Here is a 21,184-nt window from a genome sequence, read left to right as displayed (position 1 = left end):
TATCTTAGCAATAAAATTAAATTAATATGCCCAAGGTGAGTCTGTTTTGCCTGTTACAATGATCACTGAGTGATCTCTCCTGGTCCTTAACCCCTGAGACTTTCATTAGATTTTCTCCTCTTCTGGCCCTTTGTGGAAGGGAGTGACAGAGCAGCTTTGATGGTGACTGGCATCCAGCCAGGGTCAACCCACCACAATAACCCAACTCCAATCTGAAAGAATTTACTAAGTTTTCTTTAGCAAAAAAAGATAAATAGATCTAGTCCTGGATATTCACAGATCTTCCTGAACCTCAGAGTAGATTTTTCATTTGTGGTCTGGCAGATATGTTCAAAGGCCATGGGAAGAATGCAGCTGGACAGGTGAACCTGTTTCTCTACATTTAAATTCCTGAGGTCTGTCACTGCTGGGAAAGATGAGTGAGGATTTTGCTTCATCCAGGTTCATTCCATGTGTGTAGCTGGGCTCCCCACTCATGCTAAGATTGCCAAGGGGGCTCTTCTCAAGTCTCAAGTTTGAAAACACCAGGGTTGTATTTTCCCCTCAGTGGATCAAATAGTTGGTTTATCACAGCATTTGGACTGCATTCCCTTATCTGAGACACAACATGCCTCTAAAAAAAGCTGACTGGAGCCAAAGGGAAAGCATCCAGCTCTGCACAGGTCATCTTTCCAAAAAAAGGATTAAACTGTCTGCCCTGGTGAGGGACAGTGTAAGGTGACCCAGAGCTGACCCTGCAGCATGAACATGTGATGTCCAACCTGCAGATGCCCCAGCCTGGCTCAGGGGTGCAGGGAGACGCTAAAAGCCATGACAGATGTGTCTGTTGTGGCAGCATGACAAGTCCCTCTTGCTGATCTGCCTCAGGATCTGTTCTGTGACACAGGGCTGCTGAAGGACTCAGAACCCTGGGATGTCCTTCATCAACTGCACAGGGGGAGCTGCAAGTTCTTATTTATCTGAGGGCCAGAGCAGAAAACGCACAGAGCTGCCCCTGATGGTGACAGGAGAGAGGTAAGGGAAGGCAGGAGTTAAAGTCTAACCTCCAGAGGTTCTCATGAACATGACACCACTCACAACAATGCCAGAGGAGTTGGCTTCCTCAAGGACAGTGACTGGCTATAAATCCAGCAACAGTAAAAAAGAGAATGTTTGCCATTTACAGCACTCATCTTTGTGCTAAAAGCTGCGGCTCCAGAAACAGAAAGTAGGGAAACAGGTCAGGCAGGCAGCAGCTGCAAGAGATTCACAAGCAACTGCCAAGACAAAAAGAACCAAAGGAAATGGGGAGTAACAAAAGATGACTGAAAGCTCTTTGTGTTTGGCTGGAATTGGCCAAAGCTTCTCATGGGCTCCTGAGCTGACTGGCAAGCTGTGGTCAGGCAAATGAAGGTGACCAGCAGCTCTCAAGGACACCTTGAGCAGTTTGAGCAGGCACATTTCAGTACAGAACAACCAAGGGACAACTTCTTAACACCCTAGGGACACCTGCACGTGCTCTCAACTTGCTGTAACACCAAGAGTTTGTGTGGCTGTTAGAGATGGATTAATGCCCTGTCCCCAGGAGTTCCATGCATGTATTCACTGACCAAAAGGAGCTGCTGACATTACAAACCTTTGGTTCCCTGCTGGCCACCAGAATCCCATCTCACTGGACTGTCAGCCCAGCCTCATGCATTTGTATCAATTTAGGGTCATCTAAAATGGAAGAGAACCCATGAAAAAAGGCAAAGGTCCATCCCCAGCACAAGAAAGAGCTGTTGGGAAAAGTCCTGAGGAGGCCACTAGGTTGATCACAGCACCTCTGCTATGAAGACTGAGAGATCTGGGGTTGTTCATCCTGGGGGAGAGAAGGCTCTGGGTAGATCTTAAAGCCCTGCCCAGTGCCTAAAGGAGCTCCAAGAGAGCTGGAGAGGGACTTTGGACAGGACATGTAGTGACAGAACAAGGGGGAATGGCTTCAAACTGACAGAGGACAAGTTTAGCTTAAGTATTGGGAAGAATTTCTTTACTGTGAGGGTGGTGAGGCCCTGGCACCAGAGAAGCTGTGATGCCCCATCCCTGGAAGTGTTCAAGGTCAGGCTGGATGGGGCTCTGAGCAATCTGGAATAGTGGAAGGTGTCCCTGCCCACGGCAGGAGAACTGGAAGTCCAAGGTGTCCAAGGTCCCTTCCCACCCAAAACTGATTCTGTGATATCTGCAACACCTCCATGCAATCACATTTGAAATCACATAATTATTGTATGCTTAATATAGACTATTAGTTCTTCTAATTAGCCTTTTCCAGTGCTTTACATTGTTTCCACAGCACAGTCATTTAAAGAGTCATGCTTAAATTTCTTTTTTTCCTCCAGTAACACAGTTCATCTCAAGCACACAGCTCCAAAAACAGGGGTACATTTCACTTCTGTGAGACAATGCAAGAAACTGAACATTCTGCTTGACAGGACCTTGGATCACCTTAAGTTCTGCTTTCAAAATAAGGTTAAGATGATTTCCAGAGTTCCCTGCCCATACAGACATTTCTGATTGCATGATTCTGATGGCACATTCTCACTCTGTCAGAACAAATATCATTCAGTACCTCTCAAAACTCACTTCTGTTTTTCTGAGATAGGGACTTAAGTTGCATTTTTTGAGTATGCATGCTTATAGCTTGGTCATCAGAAATTTTCCTTTTTCTGATAATTATCATGCCTAATAACATTAAAGACACTGTCAGATACACAAAGGGGCTTCACTGCAAACATCTTTGATAGAGGAAGAAAATACAGGATGAAGTATAATTAAAAGTTTTACTGAACTTAGAGGTGAGTCTATCAACTATTCTCCTTTTCCCCCACTGCTTTTAACAAAAGTTGTCAGGGAGAGATGGTGGTTTTAAAGCTAGCACGAGTCTCTTTTTCAACACTGTGAACCCATTAACTGTGTAATGTTACCTACAAAAATTCTGATTAACATGTGACTCACAGGTCCATATATTCCACTATTTAATACATAAATTTCTACATTTCACCTGAGTGCTCTATTTGGCCTCTCCATTCCATACATGCAGCCCCTGGCCCAGGAGGAGCATGTTGGAATTTCTGAAATAAGAACAGTATGTCATCATAGGTTTCAGCTCCTAAAATTATTCCTGGTAACAACTCTCAGACCAAAAATCTATTTTGAGATGATTGGCAACTCCTATTCTCTGAGGTTGTGGAGAAGGGGATACTCTGTTATAAAAAATCACAAGCTTGAATACTGAAATGAACAGAAATCACAAGGTATCACACTGCATTTTAATGCTCTGGCACTGACAGAATAAAACCTGCAATAAAATAAGGTATTTCTACTGTCAGTAAAGATTATGTGCTTGTCACCTGCAGTGCTTCTGTTAAGATCATTTTCATAACAATCCCTCAGAGGACAAACCAAAAAAAAAAAAAAAAAGCATCACAAAACAAAAGCAGGATTCACCTATCAGACCACTTTTTAATACTAACATGGACAGAGCATTTCAAGAGAATTAAGTGTACACAGGGGATGTGCTGTATTTCATCCAGAGCTTCAATTATTCTTTTAACTCACAATAGCTTATTTTATTTATTGCCTTGTCTTTGAAAGTCTTCTCTCCATTTTTTTCCTACTGCTCACTGAGTAAGATAGAAACAGGCTTATTTACTTCCACTCCCTCAAGTAGGACAACATTACTGTTAATAGTAATTTATTTAATGAACTAATCAGCATACTTAGACATAAGGAGAAAATAATTTAGACCCAAGATTCTTCCTCATTACAAGTAATTGCCTCAGGATTTTTCCCCAAGTAACACTAAAATTAAATTTAGATTTCCAAAAAGCAAATGACCCTTTAACACAGGGATGGTTCCACAATTCCCTTCATCTTTCTACATTTTCTTACATTCTCTTTCATTTCTATATTCCTACAATAAAATCAAACTGAATTATTTCAGCTCTGTAATGGGGACTATGATATTTATTCTAAACTGATCTAAAAGAAGTATAACACAAATCATCTCCCATTCAACAGAGAAGAAGTCAAGATAAATATTTCCCAATATAAATCAGCATACACACCCTTGGTGTTGACTGTTTTTGCTGTCACCTCCAGTTTCTCCAAAGGTTCTGTTCCAATATTTTCTAATTTAATGATGAGCTGCTGGGTCTCTCCATTGTACAGCTGGACAGACACATTAGTGGAGATTTCATCCCCTGAAGAAGGCTGAAGTGTATGAGCAGACCTACAAAATGTGACAAATTATTATGATGAAAATGTTAAAAACCTGTTCTGGTTACTCTATTCCCTATTTTTGGAAGGCTCAGAAACTACTGCTGAAGACACTAAATAACATTTTCCATTCCCATTTTTAGAACCATTGAGGACTAAATTTAATAGTTTATGCATAAGACAAGTCAGATTTCAGGTCATATAGAATAGATATTCTAACTCTGAAAGCTTGTTAAACTACCTGCAAAAACTGTAAGGAAAGGGAAAGGAAAAAAAAAATCAAGAGCAGGTTGTCATGTTTTGGGGTTCCCAGACAAAGGGAGGAATGATGAATCTGACTCCATGCTCTTAGAAGGCTCATTTATTATTTTATGATACTATATTATACTAAAGAATACTAAACTAAACTATACTAAAGAATACAGAAAGGATACAGACAGAAGGCTAAAAGATAAAGAAGACTCATGACTCTTTCCAAAGCCTCAACACAGCTTGGCCCCAGTTGGCCATTAAGTTAAAACAATTCACATGAAACCAATGAAACAATCACCTGTTGGGAAACAATATCCAAACACATGCCAAAGCAGCAAAACACAGGAGAAGCAAATCAAATAATTATTGTTTTCCTTTTTCTCTGAGGCTTCTCAGCTTCCCAGGAGAGAAACCCTGGACAAAGGGATTTTTCCAGAAAACACGACGGTGACAGCAGGTCACTACAAGGAGCAGGTTTAATGGACAGTGCAGGGCATAAACCTCACAGCAGTGGATCCAGGGAAAAAATTCCCAGTATGAAAGGTGGAACATTCCTGACTGCACTTTCTGTGCTAATGCAGACTGGTCAGAAGGCATCAAGGATACAAGGACAGAAGTTACTGAGATTAATGACCAATAATTCCACTTCTTTTTGCAGGTATTCCTGCCATCCTTCCCTTTGATCCTGTCCTTCTATACCACAAGACAAGCAGCCTCCACAAACAGGAGCAGATTTCAATCTTTCAGAACAGATCTGTGACAAGGACTTCAACCATGTATTTTTTGATCATTCAGAATGCACTGTCATGTACTATTGGCATTTCAGGGCTCTGAAATTTGAGCATGTGGAGTGAAAGGGAAGAAGGAATTTCTTTATTCCCCCTCATATTGAGACAAAAATACCATGGAATTGCATACTAAAAAGCAAAACAAATTATGTTTTCAGTTACTGTATAAATGTACATGTATTTATTAGTGATTCTTCTTCTGTATATTTTTCTCTCTTATTTTTTCCTTTCTTCTGTGATAATTGATCTGAGTTAACAGTCACGCCTAGACTGGATTGTTAAGATATGAACAGTGAATTTTTGGCTTGATACATCCCTCTTTGCCCAAAACCAAAGTTTTGAGCACAAAAAATATTGCAAAATTATTTCTGCATATTTCTGTGAAATTCCATGGTTTCAAGCAGTAAAACAAAAACCTCAGGTTTGTATTCTAAAGCAAATAATGCAGATTTAGATTATGTCCTGTTTTACTCAAGCATTGATGATGCACTCAGGTGGAAAAGCTTTTATTCAGCATGTGACTAACACTTATAAATACAACCTAATAAAATCATCATTTAATTTAATTTTTCACCTTGGAAGGGAGGTGCTGATCTGCAGCCTTGGCAAAGCTGGAATGACTTCAACAGTGCAGCCATTGGTCTTCACTCCTGGCAGATTGTCCAGAAGGCAATCACTGAAGACTCCAAAAACTGAAGTATGATAACCTGAGTTTTAGAAGAAAACACCAGTTATGTTGTGAATTGTACTGTTGTCTGGCAGGTCTAAAAGTACCCAAACCACCACCTTCTCCACAGGAAAATCTTCTGAGGACACACAATATGTACAGGACTTTCAAATCCCTGAAATAACAACATTAATAACTACCTGACAATGTATAAACAACACATGTTCACCTCTGCATCTGTGGCATATGAAATAAAAGAAATTGTAAAGAGCCTCTGATTTCTACAATGCATTACAGTAACTTCTGCAGAATTCTTTACAAAATCAACATCACAAGTCATAGCATGGGTACCACTTTATACCTGCCACCAAATTCCCTGGGGCACATAAAACATGCCAACCTTCAACACACATTCCCTATTTCCTCAGAAAAGTGTTCACAGGAAAGAATCTCAACCAGAAGGATAAAAGAATCTTAAAGGAAATTATTAATGGAAAAAATATGCATGCATAAACACAAACACCTGCCATGAAAGACTATAACTTCTGAAAGTTCAATTTAGTAGAAAAATACCTCTTCACTGATTCCTTACCAGGCAATATTTATGAGTTATATCTGAAGGAAAATTTGATACATTGACAAACAAAAAGCTGCCAAGTACAGAAATCAACTCCTCTACTTGCAATACATTTTTAGTATGTGGAACTCAAAAGGAGACAACTACAGTACAAATGTTCTGAATGCTCTGATGCTATTCTGTATTTACTAAAATAGGTTCTGAGGAAAAAAAAAATCACATGAAAAATTGTTTTATGAGCAGACACAAAAGCACTTAAGAAGAACTCAGTGAGAACAGTTTCTTCAAGTTCAAAGCCATCTTCTTTTAGAGCTTAGCTTTACTAAAATGGTTCTTATCCTGTATCCTAAGTTTGTATTTCAGGAAGACATATTTAAAAATGTGATTTGGTAAGATGATTCACTCCTACTACATGTTGAATCCATCCTCTCCACATATGCCTCCTTTTCTTGGTCGGCTAGCCTTTTGTAAAAGCTCTTTAATTTTCTTCCTCACTACAAACAGAGTTTTATTTAGGCTTATTAATGAAATGATATCTTGACTGCAACAGGCCATACACCCTGGCTAAATTGTTTCCACGGAAGCAATCTGCAAAAATTTCTGTAATCTTACATGAACACGATTAATTAAGGGAAAAAAAAAAAAAACCTGCAAGATTATCTTCTGCATTCTTTAAAAAAAAGTTCAAGTAATCCTCCTCAGAAGCTTTCCAAATGAAAGCATTAATAAAGGGGAGCTGGAGTTCATTATCCTCTTCCTCTCACACATGAGATACTCCAAGAATGTGCTTGTTACTGCTGCTGCAGCCAAGTGATTCATCAGGCTGTTTTTAATGAAGCCTGGTGCAGGGAACAGATTCCCTGTGTTCCTTTTTTCTTTTCCTTACTGAGGAGAATTCAGAGTGGTGAACACACACACACACACACATGGCAAACAAAGCCACTCAAGCCACAGGGGTAGAAAACTCAGGTTGTTCTGCCAACAAGGAGTGAGTGGAGCCATCCCTTACCATTGACAGTGATCTGCCCTGTGGTTTGGGGAACACCAACCAGAGTCACAGGATAGAGCCCAGATTCCGCAGGGAGGGAAAGGGCAGCAGGGAGAGATTCAAATTCTACTCCAGTTGTCAAGAGACCCTGGAAAAACACATTACACAGATAAATCCATTTATGATATACACTTACATTTTTATGCTACATACTTATAATTTAATCCCATGCATTACATCAGCCAAACTTTTATGATTTATTCCAATTTACTCATAGCAGTTATTCTGGGTTTGAGTCGCAGTGACTGCAGCGGGCATCCAGAATTACAGCAGGATTTGTATTCAACATGGAAACATGTTCCAGGAACTGAGCTGGGAATGGAAAACTAATAAAAATTTACACCCAAGCACAGCAAAAAAAATCACAGATATCATCTGCAGGGTGCAGTTTTGTACCTACATTTAATTGTACCCGTGACTTTCACTTGAATATTTGATAGATAGTGAAAATCAAACATCAATCACAGATCTTGCTTAGCTTCAACTACATGCCCAAAATATGTTTTCTAAGAGGAAAAAAAATTGTATTTACAGATAACAGGGCAAGTCTAGCTTAACCATCCAACCTAAATACTTCAGTGAGTTGGAATAATGCATTCATTTTGCTGAACTCATCCTCTCAAGCCTAAATGCCTGCAGTTTACTCCCTTAGTGTCAGAGAAATCTTTTAGCATTCTAAATTTAAAACGTGGGACAAAATGAGAAATGAAGCAGAAAAAAGAAATCATTGAAGAAATTTCTGAGCACAGCATTACTGTTATTAGTAGACTGGGGCTTTTCTTTAAGCTTGGTTAATGAATTGAAGATGCTTGAGCATAGAATAAAAGTAAACTTGATTTTGGAAAGCCTATAAATCCAAGTTACCCATTGTTTTTCTATACACATATTTATTTTTATTTTTGAGTAAGGATGCTACAAAGACCTCCATCAACAAAAGCAGTAAGCACAACTAGATTAAATCTCAACTCCTGTGGATGCTTCATGAGAACTGAGAACCTTGTTAAAGAGGAATGTACTTTTGTGAAGAGAGATGAAGAAACTCACAGTTTGAGCCACAGAAAAAACACAGAACATATCCAAAATCTGTAAAATCTCTGTTCTAGCAATTACTTCTTTGTAGACTTTACACTCTTGAGACAACACCTAATTCACCCAAAGCTACTCTGGCTTTGTGGAAAGCTGCATTAGAGAACTCTGTCCTTGAGACTGCACAAAATTCCATTTCACCATTGTACTTGAGCTGTAAATAAATACTCTATGAAACCCTCATTTCTACTGAATTTTTGTTCTCCTCCCATTTTACATGCAGACTTCAGCTGTCAGAAACCATCCATAAAAACACAAGTAAAACCTAACTTTGTCTTTCTGTACATTCAGCACCCAGTGTGTCAGAGCACTGAGACTCTTTGATTCCCACATTAATCCTTCCAGTGGGATTCACCCCACAGAGATGGGATCAACATTCTCTCTTTAACACTGATGTAGCTTCAATTTTCACCACAATTCTGCTGCTTTTGCTTGGGCTGAAACAAACCTTAGAACACAAGAAAAAGCTGACCCCATACACTCTCCAGAACTCATTTTAAAACTGGTACAGGAGGCTTTTAAACCTTATTTTCATCTCAAAATCACTTGGCCTAATGATCTATCACTTGGCCTAATATTCAAATATATTTGAATTATTCAGGATTTATCTCAACTAAAAACTTTCATCCAAGGACTTCAAGTTCTGCAAAATCAGTGATAAAAAAACCCCAAACCCTCCAGTGTCTTGTTTACTATCAGCTGTAGCAAATGTAAATTAAAAAACTGACAGGGACCCCTAAATATTCTCTAATATGTAATGCAAACCTTGAAAACAAAGGGATTTTTTAGAGAACAAACACAATTTAAATGCCAGAACACCTGCACTAAGCACACACTGTGCCTGGACTAGAAATTGAAGAGCTTCAAGTGCACTAATACAAAACCAAGAAAGCAGCAGTCAATTCCCCCCCTTTCAGAGTTCTACTGATCAGTAAAACTTCCAAGTTTTGAAAAGCAAAGACAGTCAGAAAGCATTAAAACTCGTCAAAATGGGGAAAAAAATCAATATAAAAATAAACTAGACTTCAGATTTCCATACATAAATTGAAATCAAGATACTTACCCTTAAAACTTAGGCCACACAAGTGATTTTTAAAAGACAGTGACATATCTTAGAATGTCTGAAAGATGACTTCAAGAGCACGATTTGCTGAACTGCACAATTCTGCAACATTTGCCCAACATTGCCCTCTGGTGCCTGAAGTTTTGCAGTTTAACAGTGAGAACCTAACCAAGGCTGAAGTACTCTCACATCCATTAACTAAAACATTTCAGCCACACCACCAAAAGTAAGGAAATGTGTTAGATTTTTTCTCCTGAGAGTTATTATTACATTATTTCAAGTAGTAATATTTAGTAATCATTTAGTCACCACTTGGTAATCATTTCTCTTCCTGACCCTACAGGAACAGATCATCCAAATCCAAGGTTTCTTCCAGGGAATATATGAGTCAGGCACACAAAAAAATGCTTACATTTCTTTGTATTCTTATAAAACAATTTAAATTGTCTTAGAGAGAATGTATGCATGCTTTTATCACAGCATGTCTTTCAATCACTTCAAATCTCATTTTAGTTTTAGAGGAACAAAACAACTTGCATGTAAATGGCAGCATTTGGGGATGCTGTTAAAATAACAGGAGTATATAACTGCCTTTTTTAGGCTTTACTTACCAATCCCAAACTGCAATCATTCTTTTTTTAAAGTAACACGACCTTCAAAGTTAGTTTCCGTGCTGAACATAATTTTATACCATGTTGTCAAATACTTTACACAAAAACTGTCAAATATTTATTTTAAAGGAAATTTTCCCTACTATTTCTAATATGGTTATTTCAGGCAGACCTAAAAAAACACCAAACACAGCCATTTTTCTTCTTTTCCCCCCTTCACCTTCCTGTGTACATTCTTGACTAAAACATTCTCCACTAAATGCAGTGTAGCAGTAATTAAATATTCCCTCAAGACAGGAGAAACAGCAAAAGATGTGAACTCAGGAAAGAGCAGTTCATGGAAACAATTTAAACCATCATAAGCAAAATTGTGGGACTGATTATAAATTCAGATTTATCAAAATTTTAGATGCTCTTTTTAAACATCAACGTAGAGCTCTTGACTAACAGCACAATTTTCAAGTCAAACAAAAAAAAAAAAAGCAATGGACATTCTTAAAGCATCATTAATCAAAATACCACACCTGATTGTGTTCAAATAAATACAGGAAAACCACAGAAAAGATAATTTATTCTTGAATAATGACTAAGTATTATAAATCATACTACTCTAATGGGTTAGGGGGTAGCATTTTTTTTTGCTTCTTGATATTTATTTATTAAATACAGTTTACTGTATTTATTAAACATGTATTGATTTCTTGATATTTATTTATTAAATACATTTTACACTGTCTGTAGATCTCGTAACTTTCTTGGAACCATGGCTGCATTTTCCACAGTAAGAGCAGAGAAAATGCTTTCCCTCAATACATAACATTAGCTCAAAATTTCTCTTTTTTTTTTTTTTTTTTGCTTTTAATAGGAAACTTGATAAAAAAAAGATTAAAAAGTAGTTAAACTCTTAGAGAACCTAACATTTTGCACTACATCTTCATATGTATTTTAGTAGTAAATCTCCCCAGATTGTACTGTGGTTTGCTGCTTTGAGCATTTGTCTCAAGATTCAAAACAAATTCAGTAAAGATTTGCCAGAATTTTTTGGATGGTTTTGGAAGGCCTGAAACATGAAGATCATTTTTTCCTGCACAGAAAACTGCCGTAATGGCAGTAACATCAGAACAAACTGCAAAAGGGCTGGAGGCCATCACAGAGAGAGACCTGAACAAGGCTGCACAGAAATCAACATTCCTGGCAGAAAAGGTGAAGTGGTGGCACAAATGTGCAGCTGAACATCCCATCTCCAGTGAGCTGCACCAGCATGGCAAGAATATTCTGTCTAATCCATCCCAGCCAGTTCTGGTTAGGCTCATTTTTGTCTCTCATTCTGCTGATAAGGTACCTGCTGAGTTTTATTAAAGCATTTGTTCTGATCAACCCCAAGATCTCTCCTACTTCACTTTATTGACTCACACAATTGTGGGAGCTAATCATTTCCATGCTCCATGATTGAACATTTCCATTTGTCATTTTACAAACACTACTGCACTCTCCATTGGACCAGCCTCCTAACTATATGGACAAAATAGAAACATGAAATAGAAAATGAACACAGAAATGGGGCAGAAATGAAGAATAGGTACTTAATTAGAATCCCAAATCAGGAATATTCATGACAGGAAATTAACAGTAAAAACAACAAAAATAGGCCAAAATCCTTGAGAACAATAAAATAAAATAACAAAAGAAAATCAATTGTTCAGGGTTTATCATCAGAGCAACACCAATCAAAGTCTTGTGTCCACAGCTTCATATCAATAGAAACTCAATGCCTTTTACTTAAGCACACCTCAATTAACCTGCATGGACTCAGCATTAATACTTCAATTAATGAAAAAGCTCTGGAAGCCTTTCCATGGGGAATCATTCTCCTTAACAACCTGTGCTCAATATTAACTTGTTTACCATCACAACAGAAATTCAACAAACAGAAAGACACAGTAGGAAAAGTACCATGGCAAAAGCCAGGATTTCCTTTAACATGAAATGAGTAATTTATCTGAACAGCAAATCTAAATTGAGGGAAAGGGGAAAACTTTAAAAAATAAATAAGACTGTAGATTTCAGTACAGTTATATACTGGTGAATGGTGGAGCATGGAAAGGATAAAGGAAAATTAAAGCAAGCAATGGAAAACTCAAAGATGATTGGAAACAAGCCTGAATGATCTTGCAAAGGTGAGGTGTTGAGTCAGGCAGGAGGAAAAAAGTTGTGGGAAAAACAAGCTGAAACTACCACTAAATGGCAGAAAAGGATACACTTGCTATGAAAACTGAGTCAGTGAGAGTAAATAATCTGAAAGAATCTGATATGTGATGAGAAATCAGACAAGAAAAGGGTATGGGGACTGCAGGCATGGGTACATGTTAATAATAAAACACACCATTTTAAAATATTAACCAGCCCTCTGAATTATTAAAATGAAAACAGAGGAGTTCATTCTTATGATAAAGTAATGCCTATTCCCACATTCCAGAAAGTTCACAGATGAGACAGGAAAACCAACAACTTAGGTTGGAAAGAAATTGTAGAGGTCATCTTGTTGAGCCCAGTGCCCAAAGCAGGGGTAACTTTGGTGGTACTTAAGGTTTTTCACATCCTGTTCACTCAAGTTTTAAAGATTTCTAAAGATGAAAGTCTCAGGTTCTCTCTGGACAAGCAGCTTCCAGTGTATGATCCCTCTCCTGCCTGGGAAAAGGGAGTTTTTATCAGGGAGAGAAGTTTCCCAAGGCTGCAGCTCATTCCCTGACCCTCATCCTTAGCTGGGCACCTCTGGGAAGAGCCCAGCTCTGATTTTGCTGCACTTTCCCATTTTGGGATTAAGAGCAGTAGGAATTACCCCAGTATTCTTCTCCTCTACAGGCTGAACAGATCTCAGTGTTTTTGTCATTTGGGGAGCTCCAAACTGGCCTCAGTTCCAAAGAAATTGTCTCTAAAATTCCAAATCAAGGGGAAGAAGCACTTTCCTCAACTTGCTACAGTCATGATAAAGACACAAATCTACCAAAATTAACCAGTTTCTCCAAGTGAGGTCACATTAGTGAGGAGCAGAATTTCTCAAAGCACTGACTAGAGTTACATTAATCACTTCAAAGATTTGCATCTGGTTGGCAGATTAATTCCTCTTGTGCTTTCCACTGGAACTGGAATTCAGTGGTAATTCCAAAACAGAACTTTATCACAACAACAGTAAAGAGAAATATTGGTGCTACTACAATTAATTTGCTCAGTGAATGGATGTTGTGTAGACCTACACACAAAACTGCATTCTGAATTCTTGAGTGCATGGAAGCACTCAGAAGAAATTTCCTCATTAAGAAATTTTCCAAGTTTTTAAATATATAGCGACATAATTACTTACACAATACAAATTAGACTGTAAATCAAAATGTTCTTAATCAATTAATTCCCACAGAGACCCCTCTGATGTGCAGCTTTACAACTACTTTTTCTATTAATCTCTAAAAAATTTGAATACTTCTGTGAAGGTGAGAGAAAATGCTGCTGGAGGAAGTGGCACGTTAGCTTCCAAGGATTAATTTTATTGTGCTATAAAAACAAAATCTTTGGGCACATTCACTTCCCATGGAAAAGCACTTTATTATATGTGGTTTATTATCAGTAATTTAGGTCAACTTGTTTGACTAAATTACTGCAGTAGACATATCAATAAAAACAAAACCCAAACAAAAATCATGAGTAAATAAATGTACACTGATTCAATTAGCTTGACAGAACAAAGGGCTCTAAGAGATGTGATTTATATTTAAAGCAATACTAAAGGTAAAGATATTTAACATAAAGGAAAATGCTGGATTAGGATTGAGTGGATATTAAGTTGGTAGTTACAGAACTTTTTTAATGGATAACAATTTTTTAAAAAATCTTGTTAGTTGGAATAAAGAAAGAAAAAAAAAAAACCACAACTTCCTTTTTTTCAGGATACACTGCCAGCAGCCAGCTGAAGTAGTAGTAAGCTTGGGCTTGATCCTTCTAACCTCACATATTTCTCCAGTGGTTTGGCTTTTTTTTTCACTCCCTTCTGATCATCTGACATTAGAGTGTTTTCAAATAACATAAATCACTGGGAACCACAAATCCAGGAGCTGAAGTTTTTATTAAAACCCAAAGCTTCTCAGACCTAAGTATTTTAGTTCATCAGGTTTTTAAATTGTGGTCAGAATGGGAATTTGAAAAGCAAGGATGAATGCAGACTTTTAAACAACAGTAGCAAGGGTACAATAATTATTAGGGTTTGGGTATAATTATTACTTGAAAACCAGTCTAAGTAAATCATGTAGCAGGAGTCCTACTCAATGCAGAAATGTACAGAACTGCTTTATGGGTCAGTGCCACTAAAGCATTTAAACACTCTGAGTTGCAGAGATTTTTCTTTTCAATACCTCATCACCAAAAATATGAGAAAATTGATAACACCACAGTGTTAAACTGAGATTATGCTGGCTTAAACCACCTTTAAAGAATATTTATACAAAAACATATTAGAAAGTCCAAATGAGATTTTTCTTCAGAAAAAGAGCAGGAAGAGAGGATTTAGAAAGATGCATACCATGTTTTCTACTCGGAGCTCAAAAGGCATAGGGTTGTACACCATCAACTGAACTTCACACACATCTCCCTGGACCCACTGGAAGTCTGCAAGGAATAATCACAGAATTAAGGCAGGAACTACCTAATCATAGGGTTATAAATAAACAGCAGCAGCTGAGCTGTCAGATTGCTATAATACTCAATATGTTTCTATAATTTTCACAGCCCAAGTCCTGCTCAAGAGCATTGTGTGACACAAGCTGTAAATCCCAGGCAAAGCAATAGGTGAAGGGGCTGGAAATGTTCATTAACACAGCAAGAGTGCTCTAAAGAACCAATGCTTCACTGGCAAAATTAACTCAGGCAGCAATTCAAAGCACTACTTCAACACATCCTTCATGTTCAACACTTAAAGGTTTCCATAATTGGAGTTTTGTAGAGTACACATGGCCTTGATATTGGAGACTTGGAGAAGAATCAACCAGGTAAGAAATGAACACAACAGGAAGAAGGAAACCTCAAGTCCTCATACAGGCACAGCTGATTATATGGGGTAAATAAAGAGACAGTGAAATAAAATGGGCCAGGTAAAAAATGAACCTGCAGTTTATATCTTAGCACAAGAGACAGGTCAACTTTAAAGATACTTCACTCTGCCAATTTTTTTTTTTTTTTTGAGTTTTATAACTTAAGGAGATGAGGCTGGACTAGTGGAAGGTGTCCCTGCCCGTGGCAGAGGAGGTTGGAACTGGATGATCTTCAATGTCCCTTCCAACCCAAACCATTCTGTAATTCTCTGGTTCTGCGGGAGATTATGGAAGTCAGCAGCAGAGATATAAATTCTGAGTAATTGTTCAATACAAAAAGATTATTTTATATCAGCACTTCACAACCTTTTCAGCCCTCAAGTTTGTGTGTACCTTCCAGATTTCTCACAGTGAACCACATGCACCTGAAGTGCAGACTTTAAACTGAATGTGGCAAGATTCTCCCTGCAAGCTGAGGATTTGCAGTCCAAGTAAACAAAAGGTGGTTTAATTACATTTGTTAAATAAATCATGATTATAAGCTAAATTATAGCATCCAGGGATTAGTTCTTACTAGTTTACCCAATGATTTTAACATGCATTGCTAACAGTTTTTCTACTAGGATATTAGGAAATGTCCAGTAAAAAACCTGGATAATCAATATTAAGACTTTAATGCACAGTTGAAGCAATCTGTTCTCTAATTGTACATTCACAATCATTTACTTTCTGATTACATTTTGTAGGCAATATTAGAGAGCTCAAGGGAGATGTACTTAATGCAAATGTTTAACTCAAATTAATGCTGGTGGAAATTAAACACATACATCCACAGATGTTAATGGGTGATATTACTGTGAAACCTGAAAAGCAAAACTGTTGATTAAAACAAAACATTCACATTCACAGTGGTATGAGAAGTTCTCTACATTTCATATTTAATTGCTTATTAGTGTCCATGATGTCTTGTGCATTCTGCAGCCCCCAAAACAGCCAGTGACTGCTCTGCACAGGTACAGAGTTAACCATTGTGGATTACTACAGCAACAGAGGCACCTGCAGTGCACAGCAGTCCTGACTCTCCACATTCTAGCAATCACCACACTGTGGGATGTCTGCTCTGAAAGCACAACCACCCAACAGAGTTCTCCAGGCCCAGGATGATTTCCACCATGATTCCTTTATGCCAATGATGTCAAACCTCTGGGACTGGGCCAAAGCTTCCAGCTGGTGTTTGTGTCTCATGCTGGGGGCATCAGGGTAGAAACATTTCAGGTGTGGTACCTTGTGGCCAACACCTGGTGAAGCAGATTGAGGGATCCCATCAGGATCCTCAAGGTTTGGCACAAAATCCCATTGCTCATCACTGGGGAGCCTGCTTTTCTCCCTTTCCTCCTTCCAAGCTAGCTCAGAGCTCTGTCAGCAAGCCCCATTGCTCCTGTGCTAGAACTGCTTTGCCATCTGAGAAAGGCTCATCCCATCAGGTGTCAGCAGGCCAGGTGTTGATAGATGGTCAAAAAACCACATTTTTTCCATTGACTCCAACCTCGAAGCCATGCATCAATGGAACTGCCTGTTCCTATCAATGTTACTCCTTGCTTCTGGAAGGATCAAGGAAATCACTCCCTGTGCTGCTGATCCCTCCACCAACTGTCCCAGGGCCTTGAAGTCTCTTTTGATTGGCCTTGGACTTCTCTTTCAGTCTGAACAATCTTCTCTGTCAGTCTGAACAATCAACAGCAGACAGGAATCAGAGGGTCTTTCTAGATGGAATTTTCCAGTGATGTCCCTTACCTGAGCCCCTGGGAGAGAGCAGACCTTCCCTGAGTTGGGTCAGGTCTGCACATGGGGCTCTCTGCTCTCCTTAGAATGGAGGGAGTCTCCTGTGAGGACCACCCTTCTTCTCCTGCCAGCAGAGGAGGTTGTGATGCAGGGTCCAGGTGGTGCTGCTTTAGGAGGTCCCTCTGCCCCAGAAGGACCCTCAGCCACCTCATCAGTTGTTTGGCCTTCTCATTCCAGAGCCTCAGCCCTGTTGTAGAAGGTGCCAGTCCTATTTGTCACAGGAGGAGGAGGAACCTTCCTCCTGGTGCATGCAGTGACCTGGCTCCATCCTTCCCCTGTAACAGATCCCTGACTGACACTCCCTCTACTCATCACCCTGCTGAGCTCTGAGTCCCTCTGCTCTGAGCTCCGAGTCCCCTCTGCTCTGGGCTCCGAGTCCCCTCTGCTCTGGGCTCTGAGTCCCCTCTGCTCTGGGCTCTGAGTCCCTCTGCTCTGAGCTCCGAGTCCCCTCTGCTCTGGGCTCTGAGTCCACTTGCTTTGAGCTCTGAGTCCCTCTGCTCTGTGCTCTGAGTCCCCTCTGCTCTGTGCTCTGAGTCCCTCTGCTTTGAGCTCCGAGTCCCTCTGCTCTGGGCTCCGAGTCCCCTCTGCTCTGGGCTCCGAGTCCCTCTGCTCTGGGCTCCGAGTCCCTCTGCTCTGGGCTCCGAATTCCTCTGCTTTGAGCTCTGAGTCCCTCTGCTTTGAGCTCTGAGTCCTTCTGCTCTGGGCTCTGAGTCCCTCTGCTCTGAGCTCCGAGTCCCCTCTGCTATGGGCTCTGAGTCCCCTCTGCTTTGAGCTCCGAGTCCTTCTGCTCTGGGCTCCGAGTCCCCTCTGCTCTGGGCTCTGAGTCCCCTCTGCTCTGGGCTCCGAGTCCCTCTGCTCTGAGCTCTGAGTCCCCTCTGCTCTGGGCTCTGAGTCCCTCTGCTCTGGGCTCTGAGTCCCTCTGCTCTGGGCTCTGAGTCCCTCTGCTCTGGGCTCTGAGTCCCTCTGCTCTGGGCTCTGAGTCCCCTCTGCTCTGGGCTCTGAGTCCCCTCTGCTCTGGGCTCTGAGTCCCTCTGCTTCTCCACTGCAGAGAGAGGGAGATGCTCACTCTTCTCCACCCTGGGCTTGTCAGGCACAGCTGCGTCCAGCTGGGATGGACACAGACAGACTGGAGAGGATCCCAAGGAGCACCAAAAAGGTGGTCAAGGACTGGAGAACCCCCCTGATGAGGAAGGAGTAAAGAGTGAGATATCCTCTCTGCATGAAGAGAAGGCTCAGGGGCAAGATCATCACAGTATTCCAGAACTTCAAGGGCTGCATAAAGAGGACAGAAGCTCTTCCCTCACAAGGAGCCACAGGAAGAAGACCAAGGGTAACAGACACCAGCTGGACTGAAACAGGTTTTATTTTCTTACCAATTTTTGTTGTTTCAGTAAGAACAGTGATTCAGCGGAACAACCTCCCCAGGGGCATGGTGGAGTCTGAATCAATGGAGGTTTTTGCAGATGAGATTGAAATCCCCTGTGAAAAATGTACCAGGGCAGTGCTACAGAATTGTTCCTTGGGGGAAAAGGTTTTGAAAGGAAAGGTAAAATGAGCTATATTTGTGTCAGCTAATACAGGTACGACAGAGCTGCTGGATTTACTAACAGAACTATATTATATATTCTTGCTGCTTTAGACTATCAGCACTCAAAACCAACAAAACACTTCATGTCAAAAATCAGGAGGCTTATTTTTTATGACTAGCATGCTATTAAAGCAATTTAACTACAATATAATTATCCCTGTTATTGTTTTCAATCAGAAAAGCTTATCAAGTTGAAAGCTGAAAACATTTCAAGACTTTCTAAAGGGTTTTGTTTCCCTTTGGTTTGTCAGCAGTGCTTGATTTCCTTTGCTGTAAAACAATAATTTGACCAAAATATGGAGTACTATCTCCATGTAAGACAAACAGTTCATTTGCTATTGTTGTTTTTAATTAATGTTAAATACATGCCATTAAAATACTCGCATTAATTTCGAAGTTAATAAATTTCTCAGCTTCTTTCAAAAGAAGTATCTGCTGTTATTTTGTATTTTCTTTTGTCTGCTAAACTTTGAAACATTAGAGGCTTTTAGCAGCGACTGCAATGTTTATATACTTCAAAAGACAAATGCTGTACAGGATCAGAAGCAATCAGACATCTCCTTAGGCTAAATAAAAACCTAAAAGAAGAATGTTCACTGTAAAATGTAAATCTCCTACGGTACACAAAGCACCGAAACAAATGCTAACCAGTTCAAAAATGCAGGCTCCTTTTGTATCCATCAAGGAGTGAGAATACTGCTTTGTACAATTATGTGACAAAACTGGGAAAAAGGTTTTATTTAAATGAAAAAAACACGACACGACATAGCCAAGAGATTAAATGTTGAAAATTTAATAGTAATTAAACTTTCAATGAATTATTAAGAGAAATCAAGAGAGCACTTTAAGATGTTCCCCTACGTGCACATTTTTTCAATTTATCCTTTAACTAATTCTTCTTAATCTTTTTTTAATTTCTCATTCTTTCTCTTTTGAAATGAAAGTAGTGCTGCAGCAAAGTCACACCGAGCCAAGTGCATCCAAACTGCCAGATCATCATTCCTGCTCTGCACATCCCAACTGTTCCTGTTTCAGCTGTTTATTGAAAATACACATCACCATAAACCCAACTGGAAAACGTGCATGTTCTTCTCAGGGTGAGGGACTTCACCTTACTCATAACCAGGTCCTCAGCAGGGGCACAGCCCATTTTTGTTGGAAAGAGGAAACCACAGAGACTCTTGGAGAACTGGCCCTGCAGGCAGGCACAGTCCAGATGAACAAGGAGCCAAGTTAAGATAAAACATCCTGCACATTTCTGAAGTTTTTACAATCAGTTCTGTTCCACAGTCACACAAATCTTTTTCGTTCTGACATTGATGCCTCTGGTCAAAGTTATCATGCATGTGAGAGGTACAAAAGCCACAAAAAGAACTACCAATATTTGTAACTTAATCCAGGATTTAAACAAACTTCTAATCTTTTTCCAATGGCACAATTACTGCAGTGAAAGGCTTTATAATCTTTATAAAAAGAAAATTACTGATATTCCTAACTTAAGGGCTTGAACTTTCTCTTAGCTGACCTGTCCTTAAGTAAAAGGGACCAATCAGAGAATTTATCACTCTGAGTTTATGTTAAATCACAATAGGAAAAGGAAAAACCACAACAGTGCATCTTCCTCAGGGCACTGAAATTGTGGTGGCTGCCAAGCAGAGCACATCAGAACTAAGTTTTTCCTGAATTCTCTTTTGTTTGAGAAGGAAATAAAACTAGTTTATCTCTTCTTGAAAAATCAGTATTACCATCTATGAGACTTTATTCCTCTTTTGAATATGAAACTGTGCCCCAGAGAAAAAAGGATTTGTTCCTTCAGGACTTGAGGCTAAAAAACTGGTTATCTCAAATGAAAGACAGCAACATTCAAGTTTGCTTTCCTTGACCCCAGAAAATTTTCTAATTTAACAGAAGAACAGAAAACACTGTAATTATTCTTACCTATTTTCTTATTTCGTTCTTCCCCACGACTGTGAGCAATAATTGGAGAATATATGAAGGGGCTTTTGGTTGACACATTCTGACCAAGTAAACTTTTCATTTTGTGAGGTCGGAGACTGGTTGGGAGGTTCAAGAGCTTCACAGATCTGGTGAGTAAAAATAATTTCTAATTATTTCATTTATTTTGTTTTGTAACAGGTGACTGTTAAAAAAGAATTGATAAATATGAAATATCAGTCTGAGAATAAAATACCTGAAATGGAACACCTGAAGCAAACATTTACAATACAAAAGGAAGAAACACCAACCCAAGGAAACTGCAGTTTCAGAAAGCTCACAGAAAACAAATGATAAAAGGAAAAAATCTTCTTTAGAAACCAACAAAACCAAAACTAGCCAGAACAGTGATTTGA

General features: G+C 39.3%; 1 protein-coding gene across 5 annotated transcripts in view; it reads right to left on the bottom strand.

Moving 5' to 3' along the window:
- TRAPPC9 (trafficking protein particle complex subunit 9) overlaps positions 1-21,184 on the bottom strand; it is a 443,040-nt gene that overhangs the window by 376,182 nt on the left and 45,674 nt on the right. For all 5 annotated transcript variants that reach the window (XM_084214958.1, XM_084214957.1, XM_084214959.1 and 2 more), the window contains 5 exons: positions 20,772-20,917; positions 14,896-14,981; positions 7,527-7,653; positions 5,848-5,980; positions 4,083-4,246 (listed from right to left, as the gene is read on the bottom strand). In XM_084214958.1, coding sequence (XP_084071084.1) covers positions 4,083-4,246; positions 5,848-5,980; positions 7,527-7,653; positions 14,896-14,981; positions 20,772-20,917 — 656 coding nt within the window. The remainder of the gene's footprint in view (positions 1-4,082; positions 4,247-5,847; positions 5,981-7,526; positions 7,654-14,895; positions 14,982-20,771; positions 20,918-21,184) is intronic.

Source organism: Fringilla coelebs (genome assembly GCF_963513975.1).
Source record: "Fringilla coelebs genome assembly, chromosome: 1".
Classification (NCBI taxonomy): domain Eukaryota; kingdom Metazoa; phylum Chordata; class Aves; order Passeriformes; family Fringillidae; genus Fringilla; species Fringilla coelebs.
The sequence above is the reverse complement of the archived record's forward strand: the minus strand, read 5'-3'. Positions and strand labels throughout refer to the sequence as shown.